Here is a 22,436-nt window from a genome sequence, read left to right as displayed (position 1 = left end):
TTTCAAACGCTTTTTAAAAACAGATAGAGTAGGATCATGTCTGATGTGGGGTGGAAGCCCGTTCCAGAGTTTTAGGGTAATAACAGCAAAAGCGCAATGCCCACTTTGCTTACACCGGGACCTTGGTACAGGAAAAATAAATTCATCAGAAGACCTCAGTGACCTACCAGGATTATATACATGTAGGAGTTCTGATAAAAATAAAAATAATAGAAACTTTTGGAGTTAGTAGCTAATTTGTATTAATTTGTACAATCTCATAAGTACCTTTTAGCATGAATTGCTCATCGCTCAATGATGAGTATGTTAATGAGTGGGGTTTTGGGGGCAAGCGTCTTTTTTAAAACAAAAAATTGTAATTGTCATACAAATAAGGTGATTTCATAGGAATTAGCCACTTTTCTGACAATAGTAAAATAATAAAATGACTTTCGTAAGATCAGGCTGGCAAAGTTCTGAATGATGGTGTTAGAATTTATTTTTATTTATTTTATTATTTTCCTTTCAAACTTACAATTTCAGATGTCAAAGTTTAAATCCCATCTGGTAAGCATGTTCTGTAGTTTAAGAATGAGGTCAGTAAGTGGCTATTTGAATGTATGACACACTATGGTCCTGTTTACACCTGGAATTAAGAGGCATTTTGGATGATTAGATCACAAGTAGACAGCCATGTATACCTGGCATTTCAATCTGTTTCTTGTCAATTCATAATAAGAATAGAATGGTGTGTGCATGGGCTTTTCTAATCTAACATTGCTATATCAACATGCACAATATACAATGTAATGTACACTACTTGACAAAAGTAAGGACAGTAAGGTCTGACTTTGCTCAGACAAAAGTCTTGTCACTTAACACAGTAAAGAATATAAAGTCATGGTGCAGTGGAGAAAGAATGAATGTTGTGTATGACTCCCATGAACTTGGAGTGCATCCATACATGGTGGTGGTGTGGAGAGACCCCCCTCATGATTGTGAAGCGTTTTGGGTGTATGGCCATACACAATAAATGCGCTATATAAATACACATTACATTACATACATCTCTGCAATAACTCTTAATTTATTAATAAAGTCATCTAAAATGGTAAAAAAAAGTATTCTTGCAGGACTCCCAGAGTTCATCAAGATTCTTTGGATTCATCTTCCTCCTTCGTCTTACCCTAGACATACTCAATAATGTTCATGTCTGGTGACTGGGCTGGCCAATCCTGCAGCACCTTGAACTTCTTTGCTTTCAGGAATTTTGATGTGGAGGCTGAAGTATGCGAAGGAGTGCTATCTTGCTGAAGAACTTGCCCTCTCCTGTGCTTTGTATTGTAATGGGCAACACAAATGTCTTGATACCTCAGGCTGTTGTTGTTGCGATCCACTCTGCAGATCTCTCGCACGCCCCTATACTGAATGTAACCCCAAACCATGATTTTTTTCTTCACAAAACGTGACTGATTTCTGTTAGAATCTTAAGTCCATGCGGATTCCAATAGGTCTGTAGTATTTGTGGTTATTGGGATGCAGTTCATCGAAAAAGAGAATTCATCTGCAAAAATCTATCTTCTGACACTTTTTCTAATGATCAACTAGAAGTCAAGTATTATTTGTTACTCTTACAACTGGCATCAAAGACTTTTGTCAGGTAGTGTACACTTTTACTTGTTTAAACATTATCAAGTCAAAAATACTGAGTACATGACATGAAGCAGCAACTACAGCATTGGTAAAATATATCTTATTTTATTTTCATGACAATTTTTATTGTGTGAAATGCATTTATGCAGCAACATTTGTACTATTTTAACATGTACTGTATATACATTACTGAAGTTAAAACTAGTTTAACAGTATTTTAGGACTTTACAAGTTATTACAAACACTATACTGCTAAAAGTTTTGAGACATCTGCCTTTACAAGCACATGATTGTTAATGTCATCCCAATTTATTGAGTTGCCCACACATTGTAGACCTTTCACAAGGTTTAGAAGTGTGTTAATAAGAATCTTTGAGCATTGCTTTCATGAGGTCAGGCACTGATGATGAACATGTTGGTTTGAACTCTCATTAATCCCAGAGATGATCCGTCAGGTTGAGGTCAGGACTATGTGCAGGCCAGTCAAGTTACTCCACACAAATCTCACTTATACATATATTTTTGGATCTTGCTTTATGCACAGGTGCAGGCATGTTAAAAATTTCAAGCTGAAAAAAATGTTGGGACCGTGCGATTGTTCAAAATGTCTTGGCATCAGCTGTCCCAAAATGTGAGCTAAGTGTAACCAACCCCCGAAAAACAAGCCTACTGTATATTATAATAGAGACTAACAGGTTTGTTTTCACTCCAATAAATTAAAAACTATATTCCAATAGATGCCAATATATATATATATATATATATATATATATATATATATATATATATATATATAAATATATATATATATATATATATATATATATATATATATATATATATATATATATATACTGTATATATAATAGTATATATACTATTTCATTTGCCTTCAAAACAGTTACATTTATTAAAAGTTAAGTTAGCACCAACATGTCCCATAAATGTTTAAGAATGAGGTCAGTAGGTGGGGAGCTTCTTTTGTGTGGCTGTTCAAATGCATTTGACCACATGAGTATCTACACTACTATGAAAGCAATCCAGTCAAACGCATTTTTTAAGGTACCTCTGGAAGTGATCAGACATAGACGTGCTCAAAACATTTCCAACCATTTTACACCTGTATTCAGTGTCATCCACTTATGATCAGAATGAAAAAAAATGCATCTCTAAACTGGGTCTGAGTGTCTGGTTATAAAATCAGCAAACATCTATAAAATTGTGGCCATGCGAGTCTTTCAGCTTTTGAAATAGCTCTCCTTTTGAATCTAGAAAGAGAGAGGCGCAGTCTGTGTGTGGATGTGAAGTTACACAGGGACATTTATTCTCACCAAACAGCTTCAGATTCCCTTCTCTTTGCAGAAGTGAAAGCTCAGGCTGCTGAACTCAGTGAAAAGCTGAGAGGAAATGCTCTGTAAAGTGTGAATGCATTAATTAGTAAAGTGGCCATGACTGTTTTAAAAATTTGAAGGTTCTGATTTAATTCCACAGCCAATATACTGCGCATATAGACTTTTTCAGCAGAAAGAAGGGTAGACTTAAAAGTAAAGGTCATTTTTTAAGAATGTCTTCCCAGAATGTCGGTGCTGCATGAATGCATCGATTTTTGAAAACCTCTTTCGAATAACCACAAAAAAGTAAATAACATTGGCAGACATTAAATTTAAAGCTTTACTTGGGTCTATTTGTTGGCATTAAGGCTTAAAAATATAAGCTGTACCAGCAAATGGAAAAGTAGTTATCAACATCAGTACCACCAAGGCCATTTAGCTGTTTACCACGTCACATTCTAAGGTAAATCATTGGGAAAATAAAGTATTTACAGCAAACATGAACCCTTCCTTTTATTTGGTTTAATATTAAGGGTTCAAATAGAATTGTATATGCATTGAATAAAAAATTAATAAATTATTTAATTAAAATCAGTTAATGGACCTTGCCAGGATCTATGCAAGTCATTTAGCATGTCATACTGTTAAAGAAATGAGTGAGTAACCACTCACTGTCTTGCAAAGCACAGTTTTATGCCTCTAAAATTCAAGAAAAGGGGGCAAAAATGTCACATATGAGTTTTTCTCTCATATTTGTATCATATTACATGAGAGTTAGAATCTTTGCCATGTTTTGATGGTTATAAAACAATGCAGATGACACAAAATTCTTCTGATAATCTGCCACAATATGGCAAGCTCCTCTATATTTTGTGTATTTTTTAATTAATTATAGATCATGGAAATCCCACCTTTTAGATATCAGGGAAAAGTCAGGAAATTTGACATTTGGTTCAGAGTGGAAAACCTGGTTTTTACCAATAAAGCCACCACAGAACAAGTGTCCATCTGCGATCAATGTACAGTGTTTTTCCCCCAATGAATCCACATTTTGAACAAATCAACTGAATTAATCAATGTTCCATTCAAATGAAAAGATATTTGCTTCATTGCAATCAATAAATGAACAAGAGACTCATGAGACATTTAGCTCAACATTCTGTACATTTTAGTTGTCCATTTAGATAAATCAAAGATATATATATATATATATATATATATATATATATATATATATATATATATATATATATATATATATATATATATATATCAATTATTGTGTGTCTGAATATCGAATGTCGCAGCAGAAATGATCAGACCAGGCAACGTTTTTCCAATCTTCAATTGTCCAGTTTTGGTGAGCCTGTGCGAATTGTAGCCTCAGTTTCCTGTTCTTAACTGGCAGGAGTGGCACATGGTGTGGTCTTCTGCTGCTGTAGCTCATCTGTCTCAATGTTGGATGTATTGAGCATTCAGATATGCTTTTCTGCATACCTCAGTTGTAATGAGTGGTTATTTGAGTTACTGTTTTCTTTCTCAGCTCGAACCAGTCTGGCCATTCTCCTCTAACCTCTGGCCTCATTTTCTCTTTTACTGACCATTCTCTACAAACCCTAATGATGGTTGTGCATGAAAATCCCAGTAGATAAGCAGTTTCTGAAATACTCTGACCAGCCCGTCTGGCACCAACAACCATGCCACGTTCAGAGTCACTTAAATCACCTCTCTTCCCCATTCTGATGCTCGGTTTGAACTGCAGCAGATCATCTTGACCATGCCTAAATGCATTGAGTTGCTGCCATGTGATTGACTGATTAGATATTTGCATTAACAAGCAGTTGAACAGGTGTACCTAATAAAGTGGCCGTTTAGTGAATGTTTTTTTTTTTTTTTTTTTTTGATCTTTCATTATCTTTTCCCCTTCTAAAACTAAACTAATATAAAGCTTTAATTTATTCTGTCCATTGGCTATAAGGCCTAAAAACACAAGCTGTGCCGGCAAATGGAAAAGCAGTTACTCACACCATTACCACCAAGGCCATTTAGCCGTTTATTACGTCACATCCTGAGGTGAATCAGTTTGCTTTAGCTATACATCTAATCTGCTGTCCAAACCAACTTGTGCTTCCAAGAACTCACTTACATGACCTATCCATCAGCGGTTGTGTAAGCTGCAATTGTTTTGCAATCTCCAGTCACGGTCACTCATCCCTTGATCCACAGTGGCGGACCTCAACTCAAACCAAAGCACAACGGCACAAAAAATAATAAAAAATAATAATAATAATAACAAAAAAAGAGGATTCTGTACCCTCTCTCACAGCCCCTTCTGTGTCAACATAATGACGGCTATAGTCACAGAGATAATTGCGGACGAATGTTTTTCCTGTGTCAGCTTTAAAAACAGCCGGACTGTTTAAATGGCAGGCAGACTAATATTTAACAGGAGATTTTCTCAGTGGAAAGAGGAAGTGGGGGTTGTCGGCTCATCGGGACGGCGTAACCATCTGTAATTACCCTGAATATGGCTTCAGGCAGGCCTATCAGAGGCCTTCGTCGGACGCTCGAGTGCAGCGCGTGGCATGACATTTGATCACTCTCTTATCATGCGTGTTCTTTTGGGACAGGTGCTGGCTTAAAAGCAAGGATTATTGGGCTGTGGAGGTGTGATAAACCCCCTTAGTTTGTCAAACACCACAAACTCGGACACGGTTAACCACTGACCTCGTCTCAGATTAAAGAAGAGAGTGAATTCCACCCAGACTAATGTTTTACAGGTTAGCGTGTGCTAATAGGGCTCAGAGAACCAGAGATTATTTACTTACCACTGGACATCCTTCACAGAAATTACCTTAAAGTGTTCATGTTATCAAATCTTAGTAGATTCATAATTTTCATTCATATGTTCAGAGATGAGAGCAGACTCATCTGAGCATGTATGGTGTCTCCAATAGCTGTTACACTAGTGCCTAAAATGAAACATTTGTAGCTCATATTTTCATTAAATAAAATTCAGACATATATACATTGATTACCTATTTAGGGAAACTGTTTATTGTAACAGAAGTTATGTAGTCCTAATTTTAAACAAATTAGGACTAAATTATTATTATTTTTATTTTACGTTTAGCTTTTGCTGCTGAGCATTTTTGAGCACTATACTCAAAGCAGTGTACTCAAAGTGCTTGACATTTTTTAAATGCTCCGACAGTTGGAGAAGGGCTCACAGCTAAGCATTTTTGGAAGAGCGTTAGTGTTTACATACTGTTGAAGTCAGAATTATTAGCCCCCCTGTTTATTTTCCCCCATTTTCTCTTTAACAGAGAGAAGATTATTTCAAGATTATTTGTAAAACTTAACTGTTTTGATAACGTATTTTAATAACTGATTTATTTTATCTTATCTTATTTTTACTAGATATTTTTTCAAGATACTTCTATACAGCTTAAAGTGACATTTAAAGGCTTAAGTACTGTAATATAAAGTGTACAATGGACAACGGAGTGAAGATCCAAAGCAGGGATTATTAGAAGGATAGTCAGACAAGCAATGGCCAAGACGGGGCAAATAGATGTACGCAGGAAATTGTAGCCAAATAACAGGCAGATGGTCAGTACAGGTAGGCAGCAGGCAATGTAAACAAACAAACAAGGCGAGAGTCAAAATACGACAAAGCAAGACAAAGGAAACATGCTGTAATTTCACAAATACAGTAAACAAGACTCAGCACTGAAGTGTGTGTGTGCTGTATAAATAATCCAAGTAATCAGTTCATGAGCTATGTCTGTCTGCGATCATGGAGATCTAGGCCAGGTGTGTGAGTGGTGCATGATTGGATCTTGTAGTTCTTTTGCCGGCAGATTTGTAGTTTTCTAGCGATCTTGGGCTAGATTGCTGGTGACTCTAACGACTATAGTAGGGTAATTAGGTTAACTTGGCAGGTCTATCAAATACTCCATCATGCATACAGTACAACCCCAAATTTGAAAAAGTTGTTGTATTGTCTGCAATGAAATACAAGTCAAAGTAAATGTAAAAATCCATTTTCTGATGTGGGGTTGTACAAACTCTTTGCTTACATTTAAACACTCATGCATACATTCAACTACAGCAAAACACATTCATTAGATCTCATAATAAACCACATGCTAAGTAAAAACAGTAACACTTTTCAATAAGGTTGTTTTGGTTAATGTTAATTAATGTGTTTACTGAAATGAACAAATAATGAACAATGCATTCATCACAGTATTTATTCATCTGTGTTAATGTTAGGGAAATTAGGTTGTTCATATTGTATGTGTGTAAATAAGTGTGTGGATGTTTCCCAGTGATGGGTTGCAGCTGGAATGACATCCGCTGCATAAAGCATACTGTATGCTGGATAAGTTGGCTGTTCATTCTGCTGTGGCAACCCCAAGTTAATAAAGGGACTAAGCCGAAAAGAAAATGAATGAATGTTAGTTCATGTTCAACACAGAGTAATAATATTAATAATCATGAATTTAGATTACAGTAATGTATGTTGAATTATGATTAGTAAATGTTGTACAAGTATTAGTTATTATTAGTTCATGTTAGTTAATACATTAATATAACTCAGTAGGTACTGCATTTGAACTTAAAAGTACTACTCGGTCGTTAGAAAAGTACAATCCATACAATATGAATGTGAGAATTATGAATAGAATTTGGAAGTACTACATCTGCCATTTTGCCATCATCACATGACCTACCTGCCTCAGTTGTGTCGCTTCACTCTCATTCATAAATTTTCTCGCAGAGCATCATGGGATAGGGACAGGAAATAAAACATTTTAGAATCATAAATTTTTATATTTAATAAAATAGTGTTTTATCCTAATTTGTTATGAAATAATCAATGATGATAATTATTTTATTACAAGTCTGTAAGACTTATTTAAGTTAATATTTAGGTGATTTACCAAAATATATCGTTTAACTAGTTTACGGAGCTGAATACAATAGTCTGTATAAAAAACGCAGACCAAACCTGTGCAAACAATATGGTCATTATGAACAAATTATTTAACAAAAGATGATACTGCAGTGAAATATTTGTAGTCTTTTAATAAGCATGATATATACAAGATAGAGATGATATGAAAAGTGAATTGTTTGTTTTGAAATTTGAGAGACAGAAGTTGTCCAAAAATAAAAGTGAAACACGCGTGGTTGTTGTCATGAACTCAGCCAATCGTGTAATATAGGTGTCGTCATCGCAGCTCTTCGCAGTTGTTTTTCAGATGCTGCACCGGCTGAATCAGTCGTCTGATCTCGGAGTGCTGTCGCGGTACTTTGATTCCACATGTGACAGTCATGTGGCATCCGTGCAGCATTAATCCGGACAACAATTTTAAGACAAATTTCGATCGATCTGTGCAGTGTACCAGCTATGCATGGCTTTAACGTGTAGTTAAATTTTTTGAGAGGTGCGCTTCAGCCACTGCGATTGTTATACGTCATACGCGTGCACTGGGCGCAGATGTAAAAATCAGCCTTAAAGTCAATGAACTGAAAGCTGCGACCGTTATTCTTTTCGTAATGTGATGCATTTACTAGAGAAAGGAATTTTAAATGAGCAAACAGTGGGCGTGGATTGTTTTTTCTACCACAGGCTAATTGAATGTATTAAAGTAGGTAATTCATTCAGAAAGATTGGGAAAGAGGTTTTAGAAGAGTTATTACAACCTAATGCTGTGTTCCCTTCAGACGCGGAAGGAGCATCAAGCGCAAGTGATGTTAAGTCATTGCAAAATGCATGGATAGACATCCAGCGGTGTGATATGCACGAATGGTGCAATACGCATGAATGGCACGGCGCGAATTGAGCGCTTGATGCGCTCTACGAGCATTTCGTGCGAATCGATTGAGTTTGAAAAATCTGAACTTCAGGGACATTCGTGCTGCATCAACCAATCAGGAGCTTGCTCTTGTGGGGGCGTGATTATGACGTATCGCCTGTTCTTGGTGTCCCGGGGGAAAATCCTCCTGCACACACCGACAACAGTTCATCAAACTGGGCTCGGCTCAGATAGAAGCACCGTTGATTGCTTCCATCATCCACGTTAAGTTTCTGGAGGCGTTTATGAGCTCACAGAGCTGGGTGCACCTCTGAAAGGATCTAATGGACTCAGAAACTGCTCCAAATGAATCAATGCTGTTTTTTTTAGCCTTTATAAAGCACATAAACAGTTATTCTCTCAATAAAATCTATGTTAGCCATTTAGCAATGAAGCTACAGTGATCGGGCAGACAGAAGCCCTGTCCATAATGCGAATCCGCGTCTGTTCTGAAGTGAATTTGACGAGCAATTTAAGCAAATTTGACACGCAAATGAAGCAGTTTTTGACACACAAATGAAACGAGTAAACTCAAATGTTCATGCGTCTAGCGAGATTTATCCGCGCATTCCGCGTCTGGTGTGAACACAGCATAACAGACTCCTCCGGCTCATTGGAGGGGCAAGGTTAAATATGTTAGCCATGCCCATTACCTCAAAATACGTAATCCATAAACAAACTGTAAACAAATAGAAAGTGCATTTTCAGATTTCAGTAAGGATTAGATGGACAAACCTTTTTTTTTTTTTTTTTTCCTAATGACATGCACAGATTGTTCACCATAACACTAATGTGAGCTACCAAAATCATATGGTTAGTTTTGATTTCTTGGAGACCAAGTCTGCCAAAGTTTTACTCATAATCGGGCACAAAAAATATACTAAACTCAATGCCAAACATATAGTAAACGCTAAATACAGTGTCTGCAATCACTGAAAGATATGTCAAGGGGCATTTTATTTCCATCATGCACCCTAATGCAGTAGACCAATCACAACAGACTGGGCCACCTGACCAGTTGGAGCAGAGAAGCTTTTTATTTAAAGCAGGGGTTAAGAAAGGAAAATGGGTGATTTAAAATGTATGCATGAGGAAATAAAATAGTTCTGGATGCATGTTTACAGTAGGAGACCTCCAAAACAAAATAAGCATTATGAACTGCATAAAAGGCCTATTTAAAGAGGGTGCTCGCATTGAAATTGTGTAAATGTCAGTGTATGTACTTGGTAATCGCAGTGTTTTCTTGTTTCTCATTGTCTCATATATCACAAAACACCTCCAGACAGTTCATCTCCATCAGAAATGACAGGCAATCGGAGTTTCTAACTTAAGCTACGTATTAGCATTGAAGGCAGATGTTGTGTTGAAGCTGGCAGGTTTAATGCTCTCACATTTGGAGGCGTTTGTGATCGGAGGATTCTAATGTTGCAAAGCACATCACACGGCAATGAAATAACGAAGGTTTATTTTTTTCTGCTCTAATATTGTGCTGTAGGTATGATAATTGAAGTGTGCTGTCATCATTTTCAAGCTCATCGTGGGCACACAGCATATACTGTATATATAGTAGTTAAATATAGATTTTTATACAGCACTGTGACAATTTACACCTAATAAAATACAACTGCCCACAGAACATTTCACATGTATAAAGTGAAGACTGTCAAGTTAAATTGAGATATTAATTTAAATAAGTTTAAGCCATGTTTGTCCTTTACAATATTAGCAGCTTTTCTGGAAATGATTATTTAGTGTTTATTTCTATGAAGCACTATATATGGAAGACAATTATGGAAAAAATGAAGGGACAGTTTGAAAACTTCACATGATTTATGTTTTATTCTGTAAACTATACTGTTGACATTTATTCTAAATTGAAAATAAAAGAAATTGTGGACATTTTGCAGTTTTTCTTTTTCATTTCTTTTTTCTTTTCTTCTTCTACTTGGACTTTTTGTTTTTCTTCTTTTCCTTGTTTTCTTTCTTCTTTTTTCCTCCTCCCTTCTCCATTTCTTCTACTTCCTTCTCTTTTTCCTCTGTTTTGTCTTCTTTTTTCCTTAATTTTCGTTCTTTCTTTCTTCCTCCTGGGTCTTTTTCTTTTTTCCTCCTCCATCTTCTTCTTCTTTTACTTTTTTCCCCTTTCTTCTTTTTTGTCTCATTTTTCTTATTTTTTCTTTCTTTTTTCTTATTCTTTTTCTTTCTTCCTTCTCCTCTTCCTCATACCCAATCTTCTTCTACTTCTTTTTTGGTCATTTTTCTTGTTTTTTGTTCTATCTCTCTTTTCTTCTGCTTTCTTCGATTTTCTTTTTATTTTCCTTATTTGTTTTCTTTCTTCCTCCCCTCCTTCTCCATCTTCTTCTACTTTTTCCTTTTCTTCTTTTTGTCTTCTTTTTTCTTTTTTTTGTTCTTTTTTTTACTCCTGAGCCTTGTTTTTTTTCCTAATTTTTTTTCTTTCTTCCACCTCCTCTCCTCCTTCTCCATCTTCTGTCTTCTTCTTTTTATTTTTTTTTGCTGTTTTGTCTTCTTTCTTTCTTTCTTTCTTTACTCCTGCTTTTTTCTTATTATTTTTCTTTCTTTTTTTCTGTCCTTTTTTCTTTCTTCTTTCTCTTCCTCCATCTTCTTCTTTTTCCTTTTTTCTTTTTTTTGTTCTTTCTTTTCTCCTGCTTCTTTTCCTTATTATTTTTCTTATTTTTTTCTTTCTTCTACTTCTTCTACTCCTTTCCTCCTTCTTCTCCATTTTCTTTTTTTACTTCTTATTTTCCTTTTCTGTAGTTTTTTTCTTTTTTACTTTGTTTTCTTACTTCCTCCTTTTCTTCCTCCTCCACATTTTTCTTCTACATCCTCTTCTTTTTCCTTTTCTTCTTTTTTGTCTTAGTTTTTCTTCTTTTTTCTTTCCTCGTTTTTGTCTTTAAATACTTTTTAACTTTCTTTTTGCTCCTCCCCCTACCATCTTCTTCTTTTTCATTGTCTTCTTTTTCGTTCTCTTTAGTTTCTCCTTCTGCTTATTTATTAATATTAATTTTCTTCTTATTTTTTCTTTCCTCTTTCTCCTGATCCTCCATCATCTTCTTCTACTTCTTCTTTTTGCTTTTCTTCTTTTTGTCTTTTCTTTTTTGTTCTATCTTTTTTGCTCCTCCTGGGTCTTTTTCTTCTTCTTTCTCTTCTCCTTCTTCATCTTGTTTTTTTTTCAACTCTTCCTCCTCATCATTAATTTTTTTCTTCTACTTTTTCTTTTTCATTTGCATTTTCATTCTGTCATTCTTTCCTCCTGTTTCCTTTTTCTCTTCATTTTCTTTTTTTCTATTTCTTTCTTTCTACATACATAAAACATAAACACAAAACAACACAACACTAATGCTTTAACTTCAGACGATCAATACTTGGTTGGATAACCATTAGAAAAACTAGAGACATTTTGACCAATTATCATGTAAATGTGGAAAACAATAATGTAAATGTGATACACAAAATAAGGGGGTGTTGTCTAAATAAGCTGCTAAATGTCTGCTAAAGCCACGGTGGCTCAGTGGTTAGTGATGTCACCTCACATCGAGAAGGTCGCAGATTTAAGTCCCAACTGGGCCAGTTGCTGTTGTTGCTGGATATGCGGTCTAAGTGAACTAAATTGCCCATAGTGTGAGTGTGAATGGCTGTTTCGCAGCGCTGGGTTGTGGCTAGAAGGGCATCTTCTGAGTTAAACATATACTGAAATAGTTGGTGGTTCATTCCACTGTGGTGACCCCAGAAAAATAAGGGACTAAGCCGAAGGAAAATAAAAGAATGAACGAATGAATGAATACATCACTGTATTGAAATACTTTCAGTAAAATGACTGTTATTTTATGATCATATTTGAGAATTCTGGACAATGAAATATATGAAACCTACAGTACTCGACTATCCCTTTTGACCCTTTAAAATAGCAAATAACTAGTTTCTTTTTCCTTTTGTCATGTGTTATCTTGCCTCCGGTACCCCCTCAAAAACACACTCCCCTGGTTATCTTAATTGTTTAAAATTATGTGGCTCCTAATTAACACATGCAAATGAATCCTAATTGCTCTCACTAATGGGCCATGCTCTTATCAATTCATTTATCACAGTTTTCTTTTAATTGTAGGAGAAAAAAGCCTGAAATGTGCTTGATTGATGCTTGTATCGTGAATATTTAGCAAGCATTTGTGGAATCTGACATTTATGATAAAGAAAGTACAGATGTGTGTTAAGATTTCAAAGGATAAAAAAAACATTAATTCAGGATCTAATTTGATCACTTTCAGCCTGTCAATGCTAATAGCAGTTTAGTGAACACTGACAGAGTTTCTCTTTTTCTCTTGCAGGATTTGGTGACCAACGTGTCACCGCGAATCGTGCGTGGGACAACCTCAGGTCACATATTCGGTCCTGGTCAGGGCTCATTCCTCAACATCGAGCTCATTAGTGAAAAAACTGCCGCTTACTGGTGCAAGAGCGTGGCTGAACTCAAAGCCGACTTCCCCAAAAATGTGAGTTCACTTTCAGCTCGGCATGTGACTTCTAATGTCTTTATCTCTTCTCTATCTTCCTCCTTTTTCTTGAAACTTTAATATTCCTGCAGAAGTTTTCTCATAATGCGATTCATTACTTTGTTTCTCACTTTTGGAGAGCGGGAAGCCTGTCAGTGTTTTATCAACAGCCATAATTCTCCATAACAGAGGTGCCATCTTTTTTCCCTCGGTTTCTGTCCTTCAGTAATTCGAGTCCCTTTTGCGGCGTGCATGTTAACTGCTTCGCGGGTAATTGTGTAATAGAATCTCGCTAATAGAAGATTTTCCGAGGCCTTCCTTCTCTTCTCCCTCCTCTCGGTCGCTAGGCAGGCAGATGACAATAGCTTTTTGTAGTGTTCTTTTCATCACAATCAGCCATCTCTTTTCTCTCTAATCATTTGCAATGAGACAGCCCGTTTGAGCACAAAATAACTTCCTCAAATTTTGTTGTCTGCCTGCTTCACTCAAGGGTGAGATTAATTTTGAATTACAGGGTGTAATTAGGAGGCACAACGTCACTTTTCACACTAACCCTCCAGGCCCTCTTTCACACAATTGTGCCTACATGTATTTTTTTTATTTGTATTTTTTTTGCAGACTGGGTTTTAACCTCACTGTCTGGATAGGCAAATATATTCTTTGCAACATCCAATCCTTAACTGAATCTTATTGAAGTAGTCATAGGCTATGTTTCCATCCAAAAATGCGAATTAACTTTATGCGCAAAACTGGATTGTCTCATTAAAGAAGTGCGAATAATACAGCATTTCTTTCCAATGAGTCAAAAAGAACTCGTCACTTCCTGATTAACTGGCGTCAAATATCAACAGTAAAAATAAAATTTGCTGAGGTAGGATAAGCTGCGCGAATCTTTTCTTTATTATATAAATGACCTGCGCCTCAGAATTAATTAATAATATAACAGCACACTAATACTGAAATGGTTAAGATGTTTTAGAATGACCAAAACAACATTTCAGATGTTTTACAGTGTGCTCAGCCTACTGGTTAGTCCATTCCCGCACATTTTCATCATCACATGATCTCTTATATCAAAATCACATGACCTTTTTTATATGCGCATACTGGAATTTGTTCGGTAAAAATGTTTCCATCGCAGTTTATCTGTTCTTAACAAATAAAAAGTTTGCCCTACTCCGTTATGCGCATATATTTTTTATATGCATTTTCCAAATTTATGGGCATCATGGTGTTTTCGTCAACCTTTTTTTTTTTATGTGCACTTGCAAAATGCGCTAAAAATAGGATGATGGAAACATAGCTAGTGTGCATCATAAACTTTTGGTAACATAGGCTCATTCTGAATATGTATCGCTATACATTTCTGAAGATTGTGAATTATGTAGCCAGAAGTATGTATGGCTGCACTTTATTTATAAAACAAACGCTACAAGGCAGTATGACGTCGTATCTTTTTGCGCTTACCAGCTGACCGCTTACCTCTATATGGCTTTCCTGCTGTCACCAGTTTGTCCAGTTAGCTCAACATGTATGTTGGTGGACTTGAGATGCAGAGAGTCAAAGCAGAGTTCAAGTCCAGCAAAGAACGGTTCCAGAAAGCAGGTAAAACAAAAACAAAAAAATAAAATAAATAAGTAAAAAACAGGATGACAATGTGGTAAAATCTGAAAACGTAGTGAAAGTCATTTGAGGGCTTTTTTTTTCTGGAATACTTTTTTAAAATTGTGCTTTGGTTTAGGGAAGGAGGAGGGTGGGTCAGTCGATCGGTCAGTCAATCAGTCTTCAGTAAGTTGTCAGCGGCCTTTGGTGGACTGACACGAGAAAAGAAACTTGCAAGAAAAATTTGTGACCTCAAAAGGCGTACACAGCGGCCTCTTGTGGATTCGCAAAAACAAAAACTGCAAAAAACGTACCTCCTGGGACATATTTGGCGCTCTCCAGAAACATGTATAGAGGTACGCTTTCAGAATGAGCCTGGGTTGACTTTTGTTAACTTTGAATTTAGCATTCGAAGCTAGTAAAGTAAAATGAGAAGCATGTACATATTTGGTAAACGTTGTTTTTTTGTCTTGTTAATATCTAAAAATTCTTAAATCAAGAAGCATTTTCTAGACAAGCAAAAAATGCTGTCTTGTTTAAAAAAAAAAATAATATGCATACAGCTATTCTGCTGTATGGATATTCGTTATGTTAATGTAGAAGATAAACCTGATTTAACGTCCACAGCACGAGATTGAAGCATCTTCTTTTAGAACTGTACTGACGAGGCTATGGTGATTAGGCTGAAGTAAATTGCTGTAATTCATTAACATGCACGTTTTAAAAATGTTTTAAACTTGTAAAACTCACTCTTAATGATCATTTGGTGATGATTGATGATCACAGAGAGCTGAACAGATCTTTTATTCCCGCTTGCTTTGCACACATCGTGTCTTGTTGATATGATTATACGCACTACTGCGGGGACATGTTAATACACAGCTGTCAATCAATTCGGTGGCCGGGGAAACTGCACTCCTATGTCACATTACAGTGGGGGTCAAAATAGGAGGGATTTGGATGCTATTTTAATGTCAGGAAATTTAAATAAAGAGACTTATTGTCTTTAAATTACTCTAATATAACAGTGGACACACTATACCCACACAAAGTTCTATCCAAACAGCTTACAAAAGATAATTTTCATCATAGGTGCCCTTTAATAAATATATATATAAATGTATTTTTTAATTTATTTTTTTGTTTTTTATTTTGGTATTTATTTATTTATTTATTTATTTATTTATTTATTTATTTATTTATTTATTTATTTATTTATTTATTTATTTATTTATTTATTTGTATTAATTAATCAATTAATTTATTTATTTATTTGATTGTTTGTTTGGTTATTTATTTATTCATTCATTCATTCATTCATTCATTCATTCATTCATTCATTCATTTATTAATTTATCTGTTGGTTTATTTATTTGTATGTATGTATATATATATATATATATATATATATATATATATATATATATATATATATATATATATATATTGTTTGCTCATTTGTGTGTTGGTTTTTATTATTGTTTGTTTGTTTGTTTGTTTGTTTGTTTGTTTGTTTGTTTGTTTGTTTGTTTGTTTGTTTGTTTGTTTGTTTGTGTATATATTTTCTTTTTTCTTGGTTTGTTTTTATATTTATTTATTTGTTTTTTTATCATTTATTTATATGGTTATGTATTTGACATTATTTATTTAATTGTTTGTTTGTTTGGTTGCTTGGTTGGTTATTTGTTTTTTTAATTATTTTATGTTTGTTGGTTTATTTATGATTTTTTGTTGTTTGTTTGTTCATTTATTTGTTTGTTTGTTTAATTATTTATTAATTAGTTTGTTTATTTATTTATTTAGCTGTTACAGTCTAATGAAGTTAGATTCAGTCAGTAGTTGTGACTTTTAAAAAACGATTATGATACGGTCAGATGAAACATGATTTTTAAAGTCTGGCTAAATTAATCTATTTTCATTTACACTGAACTACTTTATGAATCAAATTTACATTTCTTCATGATCAGCACTTCTCTCACTTCACCTCATTCATCATCTTGGATACGCGTTTTTACTTTCTGCCACAGTGCATCTCAGTTCCTCCTTCCCCCATAGTGAATGTATTACAATTTGCCTAAAAAAAGCAATCTTAGAAGCAATCGTAATTAAAATTCCTATATTTAGCTTAAAATCTGTTATCTGCAGGCAGCACATTGGATTGTAAAACAGAGAATCTTCCTCTTCCAGTCACATATCCAGTGACATAAACATAATATGCACGCCAAATAGTTCAGTAAGACTCTCATTGATAATTCTCATTGATTTTGGCCAGGTTTCAGCTATTCAACATGCCCATTATCTCCATTTACTATTTACAATTTCCATTTTCCCCCAAGCGCTCCTCAGCAGCATGTCGTGACCCGCGCGGGCCAGCGGCGAACACACTCTGGGGAGCGTTGAAGTGTGTGTTTGCTGGAGCTCATCACAGCGTGCGACCGGTTCGTGGTCAGGGGTGATGGGCGCGCGCCGCTGGATGAAATGAATACTCAGAGAAGCGTAATGAATAACGAAACCACCGCAATAATGTCAAATTATACTGGCGGCCTCACAAACACTCTCTCTGCTCAGTGACTGAAGAATAGACGCGGCATGTAGGAGAAGAAGAAAAAAAAAAGATACGACCCTTTTCTTTTTTTAATTTCCTCATATCATGACATGATTGGCAGTTTCCACAGTGATGGGGGTCTCTAGAGGGCCAGTGTTGCCAGTGTTGGCGGATGGGTTCGGTTACCTCAGCTCAGTGTTATTAAAGCGATAACAGGGTGATTCCTGTGCTTCTCAGAGACACAGCCTGTCTTGCTCATTTTGTCTTTCTCTATCTCTCTTTCTCATTCTCTTCTCTTTTCTGTTTGGAAAGGTGGGAAGTATCAACGCTTATTTCTGCTACAAAATAAAAAATATGTATAAATAAAAGGTAAAATATACAGTTGAAGTCAGAATTATTAGACCCACCCCACCCTGTTTATTTTTTTCCCAATTTCTGTTAAACGGAGAGCAGATTTTTCAACACATTTCTAAACATAAAAGTTTTAATAACTCATTTCCAATAACTGATTTATTTTATCTTTGCCTAGATATTTTTCAAGACACTTCTATACAGCTTATTAACTAGGCAGGTTAGGGTAATTAGGTTTGTTCTGTAAACTATTGAAAAAATATAGCTTAAAGGGCCTAATAATTTTGATTTAAAATGGCTTTTAAAAAATTAACAACTACTTTTATTCTAGCCGAAATAAAACAAATAAGACAAAATATTATTTGACATACTGTGAAAATTCCCTTGCTCTGTTAAACATCATTCGGCAAATATTTAAAAAAGAAAAAAAAATCGAAGGGGGGCTAATAATTCTGACTTCAACTGTGTGTGTGTGTGTGTGTGTGTGTGTGTGTGTGTGTGTGTGTACACACATATATATATATATTAGTGCTGTCAATCGATAAAAAAAATTAACTAATTAATCGTACTTTTTTTTAATTAATCGCATTTAAGATACTGAAACGTGTAATTTTGGCTATTCAAATGTAAAATTACTGTAAAAGCAAAACAAAAACTATTTAAATTCTAAATATAATTGTTTATTCGAATTTTTGTTTAACTTGTAACACAGATTTCTTCATGTAAACAACATACCCACAATAAACCATCAAGATCCTGCTTGACAGCCATAATTATTACAGAAATAAAACACAGGCATGTTAATGCCATTTGAATTTAAAAACATCAATGCCAATAAAGAAAACATTGATTTCCAAGTTGGATTCTAAGTGGACTGCAAAAAATGCCAAAATACAGGCATTGCAGATATAGAAAATGGAAATTAATAATAACAATAAAGTATTGAATACAAACAATTGTACTCATTGTAAAGTTATATTGCTGTGAGTTGAGAACATTAATTATAAAGTAGAAACTATTTTACTCAGTCGTCCTTTACATTCATCCAGTTGCTAAGACAGTTTAGTCCAGACATCCTAAGTCTCCCGGAAGTAGCTGGAGTATTCGCAAATGCACAGACTCCCGGATGCCCGCAAATAAATGATAATCTCCCGTAAATCTACCAAATGATTATATACAATTGAAGTCAGAATTATTTTCACAGTATTTCTAATAATATTTTTTTTTTCTTCAGGAGAAAGTCTTATTTGTTTTATTTCAGCTAGAATAAAAGCAGTTATTTATTTTTTTTTTTTTGCTATTTTAAGGTCAATATTATTTGCCCCTTTAAGCTTTATTTTTTTTCTGATAGTCTACAGTACAAACCATCATTATACAATAACTTGCCTAATTACCCTAACCTGCCTAGTTAACCTAATTAATCTAGTTAAGCCTTTAAATGTCACAGGCTGTATAGAAGTGTCTTGAAAAATAACTAGTAAAATATTATTTACTGTCATCATGGCAAAGATAATGTCCCGGTGCTCCCGGTGTCCCGGTGTCCCGGTGTCCCGGAAATGTCCCGGTGCTCCCAATGGCCAGTCCACTATGGCGAGTGGATAGTGCCACGGATAACCAAACGAAGGAAACCATAGTCCGCCCCTGCCCCTACCGCTCTTCAAGGACGTCGCCCGCAACTCACCCCCACCGCTCTTCATGTACGTCTCGCGCGCACACACCCCTACTCAGATACGTAACTCACCCCACCCCTGACACACACACACACACAACGCGCCGGAGTGACTCCCTTCAAATTCAGCACGCATTATCGCTCTAGATAGCCTGGAGATGCGACATTAATTCTTTCATACTGAAACTTGCCTTTAAAAAGTGCTTCCTTGATCTTATCCATGTTTCTTTGCATGTTGAACACACGTCCACCACAACAGGAAGTAAAAAAAATCTGCAACTGCGTTAATTGCGTTAATTTTTTCAAATTAATCGCATGTGTTAACGCACTAATTTTAATATATTATATATATAATTTATATATATATATATATATATAGCGTCTGTGTGTGTGTGTGTGTGTGTGTTGTCCTTTACTGACAGCCATGTGTGTGGATCTTGTCAGAAAATATGGCATAAAGTCCTACATGATGGTAATAGTTTGATTGCGGTGTTTACTTCAATAATGCCACTAATATAAGCATACTTCACATGTCTTAATTCAATTTCTGTTAAGTTCAGTCATGACTTAAGATGATCAAAAATCGCTGTTTCGAGCTTATGTAGGCCTACAATTGAAAATTCTTGTTTACCTGAACAGTTAGTAAACACAAGTACATTTTATTGAACATCATTTATTTTCATCACCAATTATCATAGTAGAATAGTTTCTCAAGCAGTTTGTGATTGATTTGGAAACAGGAGATAAGCCCGTTCTCAAAGACTTATTATTTGGGTAGCACACATATTCTGAATGTCTTCAGCAACATTCAAATGAACCATTTAATCTAGATTAATCTATATTAAAAATATCTATGCCCATCTATAATATATATCTTACCTCCTTTCCTTTTACACAAAATCAATAAAAGTACACAGGATGCTTTAAAATAGCCACAACAAACTATTTTTTTTTTTTTATTATTTAAGGCATCTTTTTTGAGAGTGTACAGATATACATGTATAGACAGAATACTGGCCCTCAGTTACTCTCCTGACACCAATAAAGCATTGCTGCTGCTTATTTTGACTCAGTCAGTCTCTGTGCTTGAGTGGGGCTCCCAGGAGCAAGCTGATAAGACGAGGTGGGTTTAGAGGCGCTACAGGTCCCAGAGCGTCCTGGCCAGATCCAGGATGGATGAACTCATAAACTTCAACACATGCTTTGGCCGCCAAGCGTTCCTCCCAGCACCCTTCATGCCCATTTGTTTCCCTTAAAAGCGCCCGGTGAGGAGGAGACACGCAGCGTATATCTCCCCGCTTTATGGTGCGATTACAGTGTCTCCGCATACAGCGAGAGTAATACAGCTAAATCCTGCCTTGCCACAGAGGAGCTGAATAATGCCGTCAGCGTGATGTTTTTATTGTTTTAATAATACGCGCGTGCCACTGGGCATCTACAAACGCACTGAATTATAAAGCAGCACAGTTTAAGGCAGGGTAATAGCTTTTGCTTGGAGCCGGGCTGTTAAAAAATGAAATAAATAAATGAGGATTAGAAAAAGTGGCTGATTCCCTGCAAACGCATCAGGTGAAATCGCACTTCATCAGTCATTTTTATTCCCCCTAAGGTTTTTTTTTTTTTCTTATTCTTCTCTCCTCACACTCTTTTCTTTTCTGTCTAGATTATCATTGCCAGTATTATGTGCAGTTACAACCAAGCTGACTGGACTGAGCTGGCAAAGATGGCTCAGGTAAGACACTATTGTGTGTGTGTGTGTGTGTGTGTGTGTGTGTGTGTGTGTGTGTGTGTGTGTGTGTGTGTGTGTGTGTGTGTGTGTGTGTGTGTGTGTGTGTGTGTGTGTGTGTGTGTGTGTGTGTGTGTGTGTGTTTTGCAAAGTTTACACTGCTTGCTCTGTACACAACTATCAAATTCAGAGATTAATCAAGCTCATTGTTGGCATGAAAATTCAATAAAACATGAATCCGTGAAATTAGTTAATGTTCTGAAAATCTTGTTCCTTAAGATATCTATTTCATTTACATGTTTGAAAGTCTGTTAATGTTAAGTGCCCCCCCCCCCCTCTCTTTTTCATATCGCAAAAAGAAGCATTTGTTTATCACATGCATTCTCAACACAGTGACAAAAACAGTCACATCCATATTCATAGTGTAAAGCCTCATTGGTTCTGTGGAAAGAGGCTTTTACATTAAATTTGCATTAGATACTGTATCACTGGATTTCAGCCTTTCGGGTGACAAAATCCAACTGTGCTCACAATCTGTGAATGACAAGTTGTAAAACTTTATAAAAATGTATGTTTGCCATAGCTTGAACAAACCCATAACCACACTGACCCTGATGGAAGGGTTTTTTCTTTGTCTAGTGGCCAAACAAAGGCATCATTTTGTTTACTTATTTTTCCCAAATATATATATGCCTTTCTCTTTTTCCATAAAACGGAAATAGAGACATTTTGATGAAAATTCTTGAAACTCTTTTCCATACAGTGTAAGTATATGAATATCCAGCCTGTCAGTTGTGTGAGTAAGAGATAAAGTACATCCAAGCTGTTGTTATTGCAGAATAAAGCCTGAAAGATTTGAAGTGAAAAACATTGGAATGAAGTATCCACAAATCTACATATTATTCAGTTGCAAGATGGAGCAAACCTGGACTGAAGGGTCTATTAAAAACAGAAAATGGCCAGATTAAGCATACACTAACCTGCATATTATTCAATCACATAGTGGCACCATACAGTCAAAAACAGGGGTGGAGACAGACAAGCATACACTGTAAATAGACGTAAATGTATTCACTCACAGTCAGGATCAATGGTCTCAGACTCAATTCCTGGAGATCCACAGCTATGTATAGTTTATCTCCACCCACCTCCAACTCACAACTGCTTAAAGGGTCACAAAACACATTTTTTTGAGATGTTGACAGTCT

The 22,436-nt window shown here is 35.6% G+C and overlaps 1 protein-coding gene across 2 annotated transcripts in view; it reads left to right on the top strand.

Moving 5' to 3' along the window:
* dpydb (dihydropyrimidine dehydrogenase b) overlaps positions 1 to 22,436 on the top strand; it is a 303,194-nt gene that overhangs the window by 155,648 nt on the left and 125,110 nt on the right. For both annotated transcript variants that reach the window (XR_012386199.1, NM_212893.1), the window contains 2 exon segments: positions 13,171 to 13,335; positions 21,166 to 21,234. Coding sequence is in view for 1 of the 2 variants with exons in the window: in NM_212893.1 (NP_998058.1) it covers positions 13,171 to 13,335; positions 21,166 to 21,234 (234 nt within the window). In the remaining variant the exon portion in view is untranslated.

The sequence above is a fragment of the Danio rerio genome, chromosome 2 (genome assembly GCF_049306965.1).
Source record: "Danio rerio strain Tuebingen ecotype United States chromosome 2, GRCz12tu, whole genome shotgun sequence".
NCBI classification, from domain to species: domain Eukaryota; kingdom Metazoa; phylum Chordata; class Actinopteri; order Cypriniformes; family Danionidae; genus Danio; species Danio rerio.
Note: the sequence above shows the minus strand (reverse complement) of the source record. Positions and strands in the feature narration are given on the sequence as shown.